The sequence below is a fragment of the Oncorhynchus tshawytscha genome, linkage group LG16 (genome assembly GCF_018296145.1).
Source record: "Oncorhynchus tshawytscha isolate Ot180627B linkage group LG16, Otsh_v2.0, whole genome shotgun sequence".
Taxonomy (NCBI): domain Eukaryota; kingdom Metazoa; phylum Chordata; class Actinopteri; order Salmoniformes; family Salmonidae; genus Oncorhynchus; species Oncorhynchus tshawytscha.
The window spans coordinates 53828949-53846416 of NC_056444.1; the positions used below are offsets into that span (position 1 = coordinate 53828949).

The 17468-nt window shown below is 45.5% G+C and overlaps 1 protein-coding gene across 2 annotated transcripts; it reads right to left on the reverse strand.

The window, feature by feature from the left end:
- Positions 1–1147: 1147 nt before the first annotated feature.
- Positions 1148–14736, reverse strand: brpf3b (bromodomain and PHD finger containing, 3b). Of its 2 annotated transcripts, none has more exons than XM_024375416.2 (13): positions 14408–14736; positions 11741–13324; positions 11289–11445; positions 10725–10856; positions 10351–10479; positions 8714–9026; positions 7752–8018; positions 6618–7166; positions 6282–6363; positions 6036–6130; positions 3861–3958; positions 3305–3459; positions 1148–2576 (listed from the first exon to the last, which is right to left on the reverse strand). In XM_024375416.2, the coding sequence occupies exons 2-13, from the start codon at positions 13291–13293 to the stop codon at positions 2393–2395; spliced, it is 3714 nt and encodes a 1237-aa protein (XP_024231184.1). In that variant the 5' UTR covers positions 13294–13324; positions 14408–14736; the 3' UTR covers positions 1148–2392. The 2 variants fall into 2 exon arrangements, with proteins under 2 accessions (XP_024231184.1, XP_024231183.1); XM_024375415.2 differs by having other exon boundaries at positions 11741–13327; positions 14408–14735.
- Between the last annotated feature and the right edge of the window lie 2732 nt (positions 14737–17468).

Here is a 17468-nt window from a genome sequence, read left to right on the forward strand (position 1 = left end):
GTCCTGGACGCGGCAATGGCCAAGCAGGAAGAGGCAGAAGCCTCATTAAAGACACCAAGCAAAACATAAGGAATTTGATGAATGGAAGACATTGGCACAAGCAGAAAAGGGGAAAGTGGGATACCTAGTCAGTTGTACAACTGAAATGTGTCTTCCACATTTAACCCAACCCCTCTGAATCAGAGAGGTGCGGGGGGCTGCCATAATTGACACCCACGTCTTCGGCACCCGGGGAACAGTGGGTTAACTGCCTTGCTCAGGAGCAGAACAGATTTTTACCTTGTCAGCTCTGGGATTCGATACAGTAACCTTTCGTTTACTGGGCCAACACTAACCACTAGGCTACCTGCAGAATTATTAAGATCAATATTAGGTCTCTGTGGCGAAGATGAAGAGCAAGATGCAGCGGGGGTAATGGAGGAGCCTAAATGCAAACATTAAACAAGCCAAACTCAAAGATGAATTTTGGAAGAGGGTACACAATTCAATTAGCATTTTATAATTTGCTGACAGTTCACCTGCCACAACCTTTTGTATTAAATTAACAGGGTATTCAGTGGATTATAATGGGCTTAAATGATTAGTATACTGTATATACTTTTCAAAAGTGTCCTTGAAATTACTACAGTAGAGCTGTGCATTCTGGGGTTGTTGAGCTATATTGAGTGAACAAATCTGGAGAAGATATTGGCTATATAGAAAATGAGGTTATCCGGAAGCGCAGGGCTTCTTTGCTCCATGTCCATTACTAACTGAAATTACACTTTCCCTTTCAGATTTGTCAACATTTTCAGTTTAGATCAACTGAATCGTACATACCCTGTACATTGACTGTGGCCATACAGACACTTCGAGGTTCTGGAGCGCCTCATTTACATTTTCCTCATTATTGTACATGATAAAATAAACCTGGTCTGCTGTCCACATGTTTTACTGTCCACCTAAATACTTAAGAATTTGAGTATGCATGTTATTTATCATTCAGTGGATTATTATATATATATATATATATATATATATATATATATATTTTAAACCAGATAACATCCAAAATTATGTCTTTCCCAAGAGTCGACCTTATTGTAATTTGGTAATATTGTCACGCCTAGATTCCAACCAATCAAAAAAAGAATTGCAAAAGTTTGTTGGATAGAACAATTTATTTACCCACATGAGAAAATACTGATTCAGACAGGTTATTTGGTGAGTAGGTCAAATCTGCAATTTGTACAAGCTTACAATGTTTGTCTGCATTTTATAAACCAGTCTGGAATACTATGAATATTCTATAATAAATATAACATTCTGTTCTTCACGGTGGGCTAAGGATTGGTCAGCCCCTGAATGCAATATCTGAACACCTCTGCATCAGTAGCTCACCTTGGTTGCAAATCTTATAATCTTAAACAGATTTCATTTTCCATCTATAACCAATATATAAACTTCATTTCAATACTTTCCAATTTCCATAAATAAATTACATTTCTTTGTATCAAAAAGAATTGATAAAGAACTGGCCATTGCATTGTGTGCCTTTATGCAGATCCACAAAGAGAAGCTGAATACACTCTGTAGCAAGTCAATAAGTGTGTACGGCCTTTCTTCATCCCCATTGGTGATTGAATTCGCATTTAAAAGTAGCAACATAAAATTAGGCTTAGTATGATATGCACACATATATACACACACACACACGTGTCTTTACAATATATAACAAGTGGTTTGTAAAACATTAAAATGTAAAAAGTGTTTGTAAGAAATGGCAGTGATCCATTCATACGTTTTCAAGTTCATATAAATATGATAAATCTCTTTTCCAACCATTTGATTCCTTGGCAGTAGCATTATACAAAAAGGGAGGTGTTCGTTGAACTTTGATCCAGCTACTGCAGGTCCATCTGTTCTCGGTGGCATCAAGATGGCTCCCGCTCCTGGATACAGTATTGCAGGTTCATGCTCAGCAGTGAAACACCACCTGATTCAACTCACCAAGGGCATGAAGATCAGTTGATTAGATGACTCGGGTTTCATGGTGGCACTAATCTGAATTTAAAAGAAACTGCAGAACTACAGCACTCCAGAAACAGGATTGAGGATTGCTGCCTTATGCTCTCCTCCCCCCCAAGTGGGATAGATACCTCTCCCCATATTGCCTTATACAGCCTGAAATCAGATACTGCCGGATTGGTATAGGGGGAAAATGAGGTGCATTGACCCCCCCCAGACACCGCGTAGATCTGAAAGGACAAAGAAAGGTGTAACCAGTAGGGATACTGCTTGCAATACACCCGTTCAGACCTATGAGAAGTGTCCAGATAAGCTTAAAGCCATCCAGATCTTTCTGACCAATGACGACTGTTTTAAGGCTAGGGGCTGATTTGGGTCCCCACAACTACAGGTAGTTTGACGGGACAAAGGCTTGGTCCCGGCGCACGCGGCTCAGGTGGACCATGGCGCGGTCGTAGGCCACCTGCACAGACTTGCGGATGGTGGTCTTCCTACCCTCCATCATACGCAGCTTGTCACCCGTGTCATCCACACCCAGAGGAGTCACTTTGTCCTGCGGGAGCCACTGCCTGCAGGGGGGAGAAGAGAGGGGAGGGCCGTTGAAGTGACTACATCTATAGCTGAGGGACGTACGCATGCACATAAATTGGCTTCGAGCAGACACTGGAGATTAAAGTGTATGTTCAGGATAAAGGTTAACTTCCCTAATGAAGTCCCACATTTTAATACAGTGAACTTCTTCCTCTTATATGAAACACACACTTTTTTTCCCCTTCACAGACCATACTTCCTACTTATGTATTTTTGAAGTCAGGTGCACTATAAACAGAGGAATGTTTCTGTCTAACCGTTATTGAGCTCAAATACAAATGTTTAATTGCCATTCGACAATGCAAAAGCAAAATCCTTTGGGCATGTTCTTCAGTACACCCTACAACAGAGGTGTCAAACATACAAAACAAATGTTTATACTTTAAAAACAAATCAAAACGGTGTATAAATGATAATGGACATACATTCATACAGTTTCTACAGTGTCCAGCTCACTAATAATCACCGAAACAGTCAGGGAGCATAGAAAATTCCCAAAACGATGGATATAGGACAATTATGTTCCAATGTTGACAGCGAGGAAATAACACATTTCCCAGTGCGGCCCCTGGACAAAATGAGTTTGACACCCCTGCCCTACAAGGAAGCTAGGTCCCCAAAGATATTAAGCAGCCCTAGAATGTGAGGTTAGAGAGCAGCTTGTGGTCACTTAAGTGCTAGCCAAACACCACCCTCCTCCTCTCACCATGTCCTCTTGTTGTCAAAGAAGAGCACCAGAAAGAGCTTCTCCCCAGCCTCCTCTGTCCTCTGCTCCCCCAGCTGCAGGACGTCCAGTGGGGGCACAGGGATGGGGACCCCGTTGTGAAACAAACCCTCCTGGGGCATCTCAGGGTCAATGATCTGGCCAATGGAAAAGATTCATTGGATTGGTTTAATTTTGACAATTCAATCCCCCTTAACCTTAGATACAGCAAATATGTGCCAAATTGTTACACTGGATTTTAGGGTGGCTTAAACTTGTAAAAGAAAAGAAAAACAGTAAAAAGGCAGATGCTGAGCAGTATGGGACTTTTCTGCGATTCTGAACTAACCTATTCAACAGCAAATATGTACTAAAATGCCACATGCTTTGTGTTAGTGGATTTTAGAGTGGCTTAACTTTAGATCTCCTGCCATTTCAGACCATAAATCAATTTCCAAGTGTTAACCCTATGATACTAAGCCCAGGTAACCACTAATCTCTTCATTTGGGACCTGTATCAGTGTAGGCAAGCAGATGTTTGCCCAATGCATTCTCTCACCAATGCAGGGTAGGAGGGGTATCCCCGACACTTAGCCCAGACCAAGTCCAGAGGCTCCAGCACCACTACATTTTCAAAAGGCATCAGGATACCACTGCCTGCGGAGACAGACAGGAAAAGACAAATTCTAAATACAAATATGCAGTAAATGGGGTGTTTATCTTGGACACGGTAAAGTTCTGTCATCCAAAAAGGAAAGCGGTTATCATCACCCAAGAAAAAGTAGGCTGCAACAGGACAGACCATGTTCATATTGTTCAAATCAAGACGCTGACCATTTTTCAAGGTCTTTCAAAGCTGTGTGAACACAGTACCAGTCAAATGTTGACACTTACCCATTCCAGGATTTCTCTTTATTTTTTACTGTTCTCTATATTGTAACCAAAAAAGTGTTATACAAATCAAAATATATTTTATGTGAGAGATTTTTCAAAGCAGCCATTGATGACAGCTTTGCACACTCCTGGCATTCTCTCAACCAGCTTCATGAGGTAGTAACCTAGAATGCATTTCAATTAACAGGTGTGCCTTGTTCAAAGTTACATTTGAGGATTTTCTTTTCTTAATGCGTTTGAGCCAGTCAGTTGTGTTGTGACAAGGTAGGATGGTATACAGAAGATAGCCCTATTTGGTAAAAGACCAAGTCCATATTATGTTAAGAACAGCTCATATAAGCAGAAAAACAAAAGTCCATCATTACTTTAAGACATGAAGGTCAGTCAATCGGGAAAATTAAGAACGTTGAAAGTTTCTACAAGTGTAGTTGCAAAAACCATCAAGCGCTATGATGAAACTGGCTTTCATGAGGACCGTCACAGGAAAGGAAGATCCAGAGTTACATCTGCTACAGAGGATAAGTTCATTAGAGTTAACTGCAACTCATATTGCAGCCCAAATAAATGTTTCACAGAGTTCAAGTAACAGGCACATCTCAACAACTACTGTTCAGAGGAGACTGTGTGAATCAGGCCTTCATGGTTGAATTGCTGCAAAGAAACCACTACTAAAGGACACTAATAAGAAGAGACTTGCTTGGGCCAAGAAACACGAGCAATGGACATTAGAACGATGGAGATCTGTCCTTTGGTCTGATGAGTCCAAATTTGTGATTTTTGGTTCCAACCACCGTGTCTTTGTGAGACAGAGTAGGTGAACGAGTGATCTCCACATGTTTGGCGTGGTGGTGCTTTGCTGGTGACACTGATTTATTTAGAATTCAAGGCACACTTAACCAGCATGGCTACCACAGCATTCTGCAGTGATATACCATCCCATCTGGTTTGCGCTTAGTGGGACTATAATTTGTTTTTCAACAGGACAATGACCCAAAACACACCTCCAGGCTTTGTAAGGGCTATTTGACCAAGAAAGAGTGATGGAGTGCTGCATCAGATAACCTGGCCTCAATAATCACCCGACCTCAACCCAATTGAGATGGTTTGGGATGAGTTGGACCATGGAGTGAAGGAAAATCAGCCAACAAGTGCTCAGCATATGCAAAGCATTCCTCATGAAGCTGGGTGAGAGAATGCCATGGGTGTGCAAAGCTGTCAAGACAAAGGTTGGCTACTTTGAAGAATCTCAAAAATATTTTGATATATTTAACACTTTTTTGGTTACTACATGATTCCATATTTGTTATTTCATAGTGTTGATGTCTTCACTATTATTCTACAATGTAGAAAATAGTAAAAACAAAGAAAACCCTTTGAATGAGTAGGTGTCCAAACTTATGACTGGTACATGGCATGTCTGAATATATATATATATATATATTTATTTTTGAACTAGGCAACTTAGTTAAGAACTAATTCTTATTTATAATGACGGCCTACCCTGGCCAAACCCGGGCGACGCTGGGCCAATTGTGCACCGCCCTATGGGACTCTCAAACAGGGCCGGATGTGATGCGTTTATGACTGAATGTTAGTTTCCTAAAGACACATGTTTTAAATGGCTCATACCTGCAGTCCCTGGATTCGAATCAGGGACTGCAGTGACGCAGCTTGAAACAAGATGCAGTGCCTTAGACCGCTGCGCCACTCAGAAGCCCAATGTGAACATAGCGTTTATGACTGAATGTTAGTTTCCTAAGGACACATGTTTTAAATTTATATATTTAAAAAGTGGACTATTATTTTAAATTGTCCAACGATGATACTGTGATTCTCATACCTGTAGCGGTGTAATCTGCATCCCCGGTAACAGTCTCAAAGAAAGGTACTTTGGAAAGTGCTGGTTTTCCGAGGCTTCGTTTGGGTGGTGCGCTGCTGTAGGGGTACACAGTATTTCAGTAGGCTGTGCTGTTGTACTGCAGATATGTTAATGCAGCCAGTGAAAATCAGATGATAACCTGAGATCAGCCCAAATAACACGATACTACACAAATTCATAACACTCAGGAGTTACCGTATGTCTTACATTTCTTTGTGAAGGATTGGTGGGGGGCTACAGTCTGAGTCAGAACCACCATCGTTGTCCCTTTTGAACCCATTGGTGAGTCCTGAAAGAAGACAGAAACCAATTGTCAGACACTTGCTGAGTGTAAAGCCTCATTTACAACTTATGCAAGTACGCAAAACAATTAACTACGCAAAATGGCAATCCTGAGTAGTTGCAAGTTTCAGGGCTGCACACGTTTGTTTTCCTGCTACCCAAATAAGTACAACAGCCATTTTGCATAGCTAATTGCGTTCTTGAATTACAAAATGTATAAATTAGACTTAAATCAAAAGAAGCTCATATTCAGCCACTTACTAGTCTCCAGTGTATGGTTAGGGGTCTTGTCCAGCTCCCCCTCTGAGATGGCACCTTGACTAGGGGTCCCCCGTTCAGGTGTGGTGAATGAGGTCTGCTGGGGGATCTTAGACGGGGTAGATAAAGGGGTACTTAAAGCGGAATTGGGGGTCAGGGGGACACTACCGCCAAGACTGTCTTTCTCTCTAAGCAGCTTTGCTCCGTTCTTTGCTTTTTTGAAAAGCACAGAAGTCCGGCGCCCTACTCCCGCGGTGGCAGGGCGTGGGGACAAGGTGTCGGAAAGGCCGTTGACCACCAACCCGCCACAGTATAAACTGGGCGCCTCTTCTGCTTTAGTGCAATTCTTGTTTCTTGTAGCGTCAAGGGTTGGAGAACCACTATCTGAGCTCTCGCTGTCCAATTTCAGGCGCTTTTTGGGATGGCCCAGGGTCCTTAGCTCCCCCGTCATGGGGCGCAGCGTGGGGGGCTCCAGGGGTGCATCTCCCTGCAGAGGGGGAGGTGCCAGGCACGTTGGCTCCAGCGTTGGGGGAGGGGTACATTTGAGGTCCTCTGAAAGCGGAGAAAGGGACTGATCAAACTGACAGTTCATTTACATAATACTTCGATGATTGAGTCTTGGCTTTCATCATGTTGTGATTAGTTAGGGCGTCCAATACAAAGTCAAAAGTTCACACAACTCAGCAAAACAAAATGAATAGGTGAATTAGCACAACTTCTTAATTAAATGGCAAAAAAAACACTAGCATGCTTGACCAAGGTTCGATTTCCTAGTATTCTCGGTTCCCCCCCTGAAATGTACTACATTGGTGTCAGAGGTGGGATGACATGACTGTATGAGGCCAATGGAGGCGAGTCCATGAGGTGGCGGTGCAGAGGACGAGAAGAAACGCAGAGTGCGCCTGGAGAGGGTTGTGAGGCCACTATGTGGGACCCTACTTACTAGACTGCAGACAGTGAAGTGCTTTGGGTTGGTGCGTGGGGGGACCCTGGCTCAATTACCTGAGGATAATTTGCTGTTAGCTCATGATTGCAACCGGTCTCGTTTCAGCAGAGCAGATCATTAAATAGGCGGTTTCTATAGGTAATTAAACGTCACCATCATACAGACACATTGCCAACGTTTTGATCACTCACCTTTATCTGAAGACAGGCCGTTGTCAGCCTCTGCGTCTTTCCCCTCCTCCTCTTCATCTTTGACATCTCCGTTGAGGAGCGAGTTGCGGTGGTGCTGGCCCTGTCGGTACCGGATGCTGTTGATCTCGCGGCGCAGGAGGCGGATGCGGCGGGTGCGGGCGCCGCTGGAGCGCATGGTGGCCACCACGTCCAGCTTGTCCAGCAGCTCCTTCAGCTGCTCCTCAGGAGACATGTGCAGACGGTTCTCGGGGTCCAGCAGGGTGTCCACTACACAGGGACGGAACGCCACAGATGGGTTTACCACTCTATATCATAGCCCACAATGCGGCAAAGGCCTCAACACAATAAAGCAACTCAAAATAGCTCAGGGAACGTGTTACCCTAAATATCACCATTCACCACAGGCTGGAGCTCACTCCAAAAGAAATGAGAACAAAGTATCTGAGCTACAGAGGACAGAACAGGTAGGCTACACAAACACAGGTTTGAAGATGATCTAAATTTAAAACTGCCACGGTTTCTGAGTACGCTGCTTCGAGTCTCCTTTCATTCCACTTTTATTTCCCCCGTCTCGTTCGAATTCCAGCAACTAAGTATGTATATCCACTTCCATTTTCAGGCTTTGTTGTGAAAAATCACCCCCAAAATAGAGACCATCTCTGGTGCATTTTTAAAGGACAAAGAACTGGGTTAGATATGTTTGCTTGACCTTGTTTGTCTTTTTAGGGGGGGAAGGAAGCAGCAGTAGAGACTTGCCTAGCATAGAGACGTTTGTTGCTAGAGATTTACTTGGGACCTGGGCGACGTTCAACATGGAACAAGAACAAACGTACCTCTCTGATGTGTAGAATAAGGAATCACGGCAGCTCTAATAATGACGCTCCACAACATTCGACCTACAGAGCTTGGCCCCGGGTTCATAATCAGAAACAAGCCAACATCCGTGCCATCGCGTCACTCACCGTCCTCCCAGGTGCAGCGGTAGTAGTCGTGTTTCTGGGGCGACTCTGCAAGATGCATGCCCGTGGCCGGATCTAGGCCAGTGTTGTGGGCCTGTCGCTGGGCGTGACGGAGGATTGCACCCCCCAGGTCACGGAGACGTAGGGCAGCACGGTGGAACAGTGTATCCTTGGCGTTGTACAGCAGGCAGTTGGCCACCGTCAGGTTGAAGTCTACCTCCAGGTGGGCCAGCGAGTTGTAACTGTGGGCTTCCAGCTTGGAGCGCATGGTGGAGAAGTCCATGGGCTGGCTGATAAACTCCAGGTAGTCTGGGACCTGGGGGGGGACAGAGGAGGAGGAGCAGAAAGACAGTCAGGGAGACGGACACATAAAATCATTATGCTTTTCTGGTTTTAGAGTTGTTCCACCCTCAAAATTACAATTGTTCATAGAGAAACAAAATGGGATGTTGAGCCCATGTCAATGCTTAAATAATCACATCAAACACAACTATTTTATTTTGAGCATTCCCTTTAATTGCTCATCTAATGAGTGAGTGATAGTTCTGTACTGCTGCTGTTCATTTGATGGAAACGTTATCAAATAATAGATACAAATGTTATACTTACTCATGATATACTTCTGCCAGGTAAGCGTACTTTGCGGTTAGCATTTAATTGAAAAGGTTCTTTGGAAACTATTTCTGTCAACCCACAAGATGGTTATCACATCACGGAATGATAGACAAACGGGCGCACTACACATACAAACTGGCAAGATTGCTTGACATTAATTGGCAGATATTGTGTTAGGTTTACCAGGAGATGGGTTGTCAACGTTCCGTTGGTTAGACAGTAGCCGGGAGCTTGCGGTGGCTGATACTTGTGAGATTCATTCATGACAGTTTGCGAAAATTGTGAAAATTGCATGTACTTTCAAAATCGCTTGGCGAGCTTCTCATATGTGGGCTGCGAGCTACTGATAGCCTGTGATCAACCTGTTGGAGATCCCCGGTCTAAAGCCAAGCCGCCATGATCATATTTATTACATTAATTGGTTGTAGATCTCAAAGGAGTTGGGATGAGGGATGATTTGGGACCGAGCTAAAAAAATAAGCACCCTAAGTTAAGCAACAGAGGGAACCAGACTATGAACTGGCCTAACATTGACTTGTCAGCGATAACCAACAAAGATGAACAGAACACGTGGTAGTCTCATGACAGATGCAGCAGGACACGTCCCTACACTACTACATAAACCATTTGAAAGAATCAAATCCCCAGTATTGGGTAAAACAGATCTCAGTACTGTGCAGGCTGCGCATCATTTTCCCTGATCCTCAGAGACACAGACACGTCCGTACTGAAGGTCATTCGGAGAAGGAAAAAAATGCCAGTGACTTTGAAATTCAAGTAAAAAACAGCTTCTAACCTTCATAACAATTTGGAAAAGTAAATTACCATGGATTTTCAAACCATTTAGCCAGGCACTGTAAATATGTTTTTAACACATGTAAGCAACATTTACATTTGTCTGTAGCATACACAAGTTTAGTTTTTTTGCATTTAGTAACAGGTTTGATATTTCCCATTCGGTTGACTGGTCAGTTACTCCGAGGACCGTATCCCTGAGGTTCTACAGTATTAGCATGGTGACTGACCTCCTTGAGGTTGACAGGCTGTGCAAAGATCTGGCCTGCATCTTTCTCCTGCAGCTGCTCCAGTGTGGAGCGCAGCAGCACCTGCATTGGGGTCAGCTGTAGCTCCAGGGCCGCCTGGTGAACCTTGACCTTTGGGGAGGGTGAGAGAGATGGGATGGAGTTCGGAAGGGAGGCCAGCAACTCACAAATAAATCTACATTTCTTAGACTAAATTAAGGTACTGTATGATATTTTTAAGGAAGTATCTTAACCTTTTATTTAAGTGGGGAAAACACAGAATAAGTTTTATTTTTTCAGTAACAACCTGAATTGTCAAAGCATGGACAGACCGTGATACAGAGCAAGTGCATAAACAGACAGTCTAGTCTCCATACCTGCTCTCTCTTCAGTTTCTCCCGCTTGCGGATGAGCTCCACCAATAGCCGGGCTCTTTCCAGGTCCTGTCGCAACTTCTGCCAGTACTTCAGCTCCTCCCTCACAGCACACACCTTCTCATCAGGCTCCGGCTGCAAACACACAGATATTAATTCAAACAACTCCCCGACACACAATGTAGGGAGTGCTTCAATTGTATGAGGTGTGGCTTCCACTTGTCTTCTCATTCCCTTCATCTGCCATGATGGGAAATTCCTGGTAAAGATTCACCATTTTGCTTTCACCTGTCCATTTTGTACTATTTATTTAGTGAAGATTCAGGGAGAAGAGGACTCTACATAATATTGTTGAGATGCACCCAGGGATTTGAATTTACTGATCATCATCAGATAGAAATATATTATAAACAATTCCAAAAACATGCACAATTTTAAATTGAGCCAGCCAGCACTACCGATGATATTTCTTCAGAATGTATATTTCTACTGATATCTGCAATGTTCAATTATGTTGCATTCAACAGAATAACCCCTTTGACCTTAGAGTTCCCAATGACCTCTGACCTGTTCAATGTGCCTCTGTGATTGGACATGGGAGTGCAGACGACGAATGAGTGCGACCCCATTCCGTGACTGCCGTTTCAGGAGCCAATAGTTGTGCAGCCTTTGCATGAACTGGTTCTTCCTCTGGACCAGAATCCCTTTGCAGATGGTGTTCAACCTGTGTGGCATCGGGAGGAGTTTAACACATACTGTTCATTACTACAGCATTTGAAAGGTATCCTTGTCGTTCACACAATGGGCCTAATCCTAACTTAAGATTCCGTATGGGCAACAAGAAACTTTGCACAACTTTGCACGTCAACGTGCATCTGGAGTTAGGATGAGGCCCCATGGACGTTTAAGCATCTTACACACTAACATATACCTATGAGTCAAATGCAGCATGACAGTATAGGTAGAATCCTGCCGGCTAAAGCACCACTAACAACAAGAGGAGGCTGGTGAACACAGACCTTTGAGTGGGGATCTGTGGAACTGCGACCATCGGTGTAGTGGCGGCACGGTTGGCAGCTACCTCCAGACCCTTCTTCCCCTTCCTCTTGCCGTGCTTTCCCTCCTTCTTGCTCCGCTTCTGCACCTGTGGGGCCTCTGTGTATGCACTGCGCCCCCGGCTGGCCCGGCCCCCCACCGCCCTCCCTGTGGGATCCTCCTCGTCCGACCCCCCCGCTCCCCCCTCCAGGCCAGGCGGCGAGTGCACCTCACAGAAGGCTGTCTTCTTCACCGAGAAGGTAGTGCCGTTGACATTGGTTTCCCGCACGGGGTCGATCTTCATGAAGAGCCCGGCACGCTGGGCGCACGTGACATGGAAGGCTGTGTAGCAGTTGGCCTTGTGGCACTGGATGGCAGCGCCACGACCCTTCTGCTTGCAAAGGTAGCAAGTGAGCTTCCAGCGGGCGGGTGGGATGTTGTCCACCCCTTCCACGGGTTCCAGGAAAACAGTGTTGGCGAAGCACACCTCGGGGATCCAGATGGCACACACCACGTGGGCCCAGCGCCCGTCACTGGTCTGCTTGAAAGCGCCACCCCGGTTGGGGCATAGCACACAATCCACAGGCCGCTGGGGCGACTGCAGGCAGCAGCGGCACAGCCACTGGCCCTCTGGGATGTAGGGCACGCCGTAGCACTCCTGGTGCACAGCCAGGTTGCAGGCGTCACAGAAGAGGATGACGTTGCTGTTGAGGCACTCGTCGTCCAGGCACACGCAGCAGAAGGCATCGTCGTCGATGGCGCTCTGAGAGGGCGCCCGACTGCGAGCCTCCCGGTAAGACTCCTCCTCCAGGCGGTCCACCAGCAGCTCGAACGTGTCAGGGGAGACTGTGGCATGGCCGTCTGACGCCCGCCTGGCGTTCACCATCTCCAGCCAGGCTGCGTCCTCCTCGTCCATGTCATACTCTGCCTCTGCCTCCTGCTCCTCTGCCGAGCGCTCTATGTAGCGGTAGTAGGCCGTGGGCAGAGAAGGCGCCGCACAGGGGATGAAGGCCTCCAGCATGCGGAAGGTGGGCTCGGGAAGGGGCGTCAGGTGATGGTGGTGTGAGGAGTTAGTCTTGTTGTTGTGGGGTTGTGAGTGAGAGTTGGGGCAGTGGTTCTGAGGTGTGGAGGAAGAGGACGATGATGTGGAGGAGGAATGTTTGGAGTCTTTCTTGCGGCCTCTGGGCATGGCGGGCGGCTTGCGTCCGGGGTTGGCACTGGCGGGTGCAACGGGCTGTTCGCTGTTCTCTTTGTTGCTGTTGCACTCAGTGATGTCCTGGGCCGTCATCTCGTCCTCTGTGATGACCGTCAGAGGGTCCACGATGGAGATCCGGTGGAGCCTGCCATCCAAGTCTACTTCCACCACTTTCTGGGCCTGGGAATAAGTCAGTGTCTCTCTGGTTGGGGACACCTTGAGACTGTAGGGTGAAGGGGAGCGCTGCCGGGCCCCACCTCGTCCCCTACCAGCTTGGTAAGACTTTCTCCCACCCGCATCCCCTCCCCCGGCCAGGTGGCCCCTCCGCCGTGGCTTCCTCATGGGCCTCCTACCACGCAGCGCCCGACACCCACTGCTGCAACCAGATGAAGGCGAGAACATACTGTTAGAAACTCAAAACTGGAAATGGCTAGCTAAGAATCTTTATTAACAGATGGACAGCAAAGGCCAACCATTGCCTTCTAAATGTTATGCCAATCAATGTGTGCACAAATTATGTTTAGTTGGCCAATGATAGCCATCTAACCCCATGTTCAAAACATTTCAACCATCATTGAGTGACACACAGACAATCTGAACAAAGTAACCATGCACCCTTTTTTATTTTGGCAGGTCATTGAGGAGGAGTTACGGCTTAACTGATCGTATAGGAGCTATGGCTATACTCAAATGGGATGAAAGGTGCCTTACTGTCAAATAGTGGATTGCACACCACAGTCAACACATAATAAACTAGCTGTAGTCTACTACAGTACTCTCCACAGCCAATAAATCACGAATAGATGTTTCTGTACATTATCCTTTGCGTTGTCATTACAGACAAAAACTACCAACAGCAGCGTTTAGTCAACCCTACAATAGCTACACAGCCAATCATTTCCCCCGTTATTTGGATCAAGCAACCTCAAAGCCAATCAAGTGCCTAGTGTGCCTCAGCGAACTTATGACAAGTGCCCTTTTCCAGATAAAAATGTCCGCCATTTGTTTTAAACACATTGAATACACCACGCAAACCCAAATCATTAAACATTAGAGCTGACGAACGTAATTCAACATGCTATCTAACGTTAGCTAGCTACTTACGGCTGTTAGACAAATAAAATGAAGCGATATGAGATCTGACCCAAAAAGTGCAACACTTGCTAACTAAGTTAGCTAAGTACACGAGCTAACGTTAACTAGCTAATTGAACAACTTTAGATAACGCTGGTAGCTAACTAGTTGCTCCAAAAGAGCTGTCTTTGGCTAACAGGATAGCTAGCTAAGTTACCTTAGCTCTTTAGCTCGCGCTTCTTTTACCAACCTACTAATGTGTAGCTGCTACTACAGGCTAACTAACGTTACTGGGAAGTCAAATGCAGCCCCTAACATATAGTGTATGATATGAACCAGCTAATCCTCGTCGTTGAAAACTGTAACAACGATGTTATCTTACCTTCACTGGCAGTCCGGCAACCGCGAATGAAACGCAGGTTTATCGTTGGCTAGTTTAGCTAGCTAACGTTGGCTCACCCTGCAACACCTACACCAAAAGCCAGTACAGTATATTTCGTTGATCAAACGTCTGTTGCCTCAGTGCTCCCCAATCGTTTCCAAATACTGACATTAAACATAGCTAGCTAATTTATTATCATAGTATAGAAGCGAGTAAGTTGTCGACCCAGTTTTGACAAGGAGAATAGCATTTCCTAGCTAGCCGCAACCTCGGATGTGCCGTACTGAGGAAAGCGAGGCTAAAACACGCCCCTTGACCAAAGCAGGCCATCCGGAGGTTACGGTTTCGCGCGCCTGCTACACATTTAATTTAAGAATTGAACACTTTGAAGCGACACTTATGGCTTTTGATTGAGCTAACAATGTGTATTGATATGTACACATACGAGTATCAACACAATTGAAACAGTCGTTGCAATGCCTCAACTTTGCTCTGCAAGTGCAACATGGTACGAAAGAGCTGGTAGTAATATATCATTGCAGATCAGGTTGCAACAGGGCACTACACAAAAGAGTCTTGGAAACACTTTTGACGCAAAATAACATACGGTAGCAGCCAGGCCTAAAACCTATGCAAAATAATGAGCCTAAAAAGTATGACAGGGCAATGAGCATGATGTGCAAACAAATGAGTTTAAAGTTTAGTAAATTAAATGTTAGCTTGCTTTTCAAACAAACACGCAATCCGATTAACATGGAATGGACAACTCACAGTTTAGCTGGCCTAAATTTAAACAGAAACAATAATGGGCAAATAAATTATTTTAGCCTGTTTGAATTAGTCCTCTTTGAATTAGCCTACTTCTATTTCAACTGATTCTAAGTTAGAGAATACTATCTACCTAGAGTTTTCATCTGTATTTCTCGTAGCTGTTTTACATACCACCACAGACTGAGGCTGTGACAGCATTGAATGAGCTGTATTCCGCCATAAGCAAACAAGAAAACGCTCACCCAGAGGCAGCGCTCCTAGTAGCCGGGTACTTTAATTAATGCAGGGAAACTTGAATCCGTTTTTCCCAAATTTCTATCAGCATGTTAAATGTGCAACCCGAGTGAAAAAAAACTCTGGACCACCTTTACTCCACACACAGAGACACATACAAAGCTTTCCCTCGCCCTCCATTTGGCAAATCTGACCATAATTCTATCATCCTGATTCCTGTTTACAAGCAAAAATTAAAACAGGAAGCACCAGTGACTAGATTAATAAAAAAAGTGGTCAGATGAAGCAGATGCTAAGCTACAGGACTGTTTTGCTAGCACAGACTGAAATATGTTCCGGGATTCCTACGATTGAGGATACACCACATCAGTCATTGGCTTCATCAATAAGTGCATTGATGATGTCGTCCCCACAGTGATCATACTCACCCCAACCAAATGCCATGGATTACAGGCAACATCCGCACTGAGCTAAAGGCTAGATCTGCTGCTTTCAAGGAGCGGGACTCTAACTCGGAAGCTTAAAAGAAATCATGCTATGCCCTCCGACGAACCATCAAACAGGCAAAGCATCAATACAGGACTTAGATTGAATCGTAGTACACCGGCTCTGGCACTCATCGGCTGTGGCAGGGCTTGCAAACCATTACAGACTACAAAGAGAAGCACAGCCGAGAGCTGCCCAGTGACACAACTCTACCAGACGAGCTAAACTACTTCTATGCTCACTTTGAGGCAAATAACACTGAAACATGCATGAGAGCACTAGCTGTTCTGGAAAACTGTGTCATTATGCTCTCTGCAGCCGATGTGAGTAAGACCTTTAAACAGGTCAACATTCACAAGGCCGCAGGTCCAGACGGATTACCAGGACGTGTACTGCGAGCATGCTGTGACCACCTGGCAAGTGTCTTCACTGACATTTTCAACCTCTCCCTGTCCGTGTCTGTAATACCAACATGTTTTAAGCAGACTACCATAGTGCCTGTGCCCAAGAACACTAAGGTAACCTGCCTAAATCACTACCGACCCGTAGCACTAACGTCTGTAGCCATGAAGTGCTCTGAAAGGCTGGTCATGGCTCACATCAACACCATTTTTCCAGAAACCCTAGCCTCACTCCAATTTGCATCCTGCCCCAACAGATCCACAGATGATGCAATCTCTATTGCACTCCATACTGCCCTTTCCCACCTGAACAAAAGGAACACCTATGTGAGAATTCTATTCATTGACTAAAGCTCAGCATTCAACACCATAGTGCCCTCAAAGCTTATCAATAAGCTAAGGACTCTGGGACTAAACACCCCCCTCTGCAACTGGATCCTGGACTTCCTGACGGGCCACCCCCAGGTGGTAAGGGTAGGTAACAACACATCTGCCACTCTGATCCTCAACACATGGGCCCCTCAGTGGTGCGTGCTCAGTCCCCTCCTGTACTCCCTATTCACTCATGACTGCACGGCCAGGCACGACTCCAACGCCATCATTAAGTTTGTCGATGACACAACAGTGGTAGGCCTGATCACCGACAACGACGAGACAGCCTATAGGTAGTCAGAGACCTGGCCGTGTGGTGCCAGGACAACAACCTCTCCCTCAAAGTGATCAAGATAAAGAGAATGATTGTGGACTACAGGAAAAAGAGGACAGAGTACGCCCCCATTCTCATCGATGAGGCTGCAGTGGAGCAGATTAGAGTGCTGCAAGTTCCTAATCTGCTCCAAGTCCCACATCACCAACAAACTATCATGGTCCAAGCAAAACCAAGACAGTCATGAAGAGGGTACGACAAAACCTATTCCCCCTCAGGAAGATTTGGCATGGGTCCTCAGATCCTCAAAAGGTTCTACAGCTGCACAGCTGCACCATCAAGAGCATCAAGAGTTTTCTTGTTTGCTTATGGCGGAATACAGCTCATTCAATGCTGTCACAGCCTCAGTCTGTGGTGGTATGTAAAACAGCTACGAGAAATACAGATGAAAACTCTGGTTGCATCACTGCCTAGTATGGCAACTGCTTGGCCTCCGACCAGTAGGCACTACAGAGGGTAGTGC

Excerpts from the sequence above, each read along its gene's own strand:
- brpf3b (XM_024375416.2), bottom strand. The coding sequence starts at position 13,293 with ATGAGGAAGCCACGGCGGAGGGGCCACCTGGCCGGGGGAGGGGATGCG. Across the intron at positions 10,857-11,288 it reads CACAGAGGCACATTGAACAG|CCGGAGCCTGATGAGAAGGT; the intron begins GTCAGAGGTCAT and ends GTGTGTTTGCAG. Across the intron at positions 3,460-3,860 it reads ACCCCTCCTACCCTGCATTG|ATCATTGACCCTGAGATGCC; the intron begins GTGAGAGAATGC and ends TCCATTGGCCAG.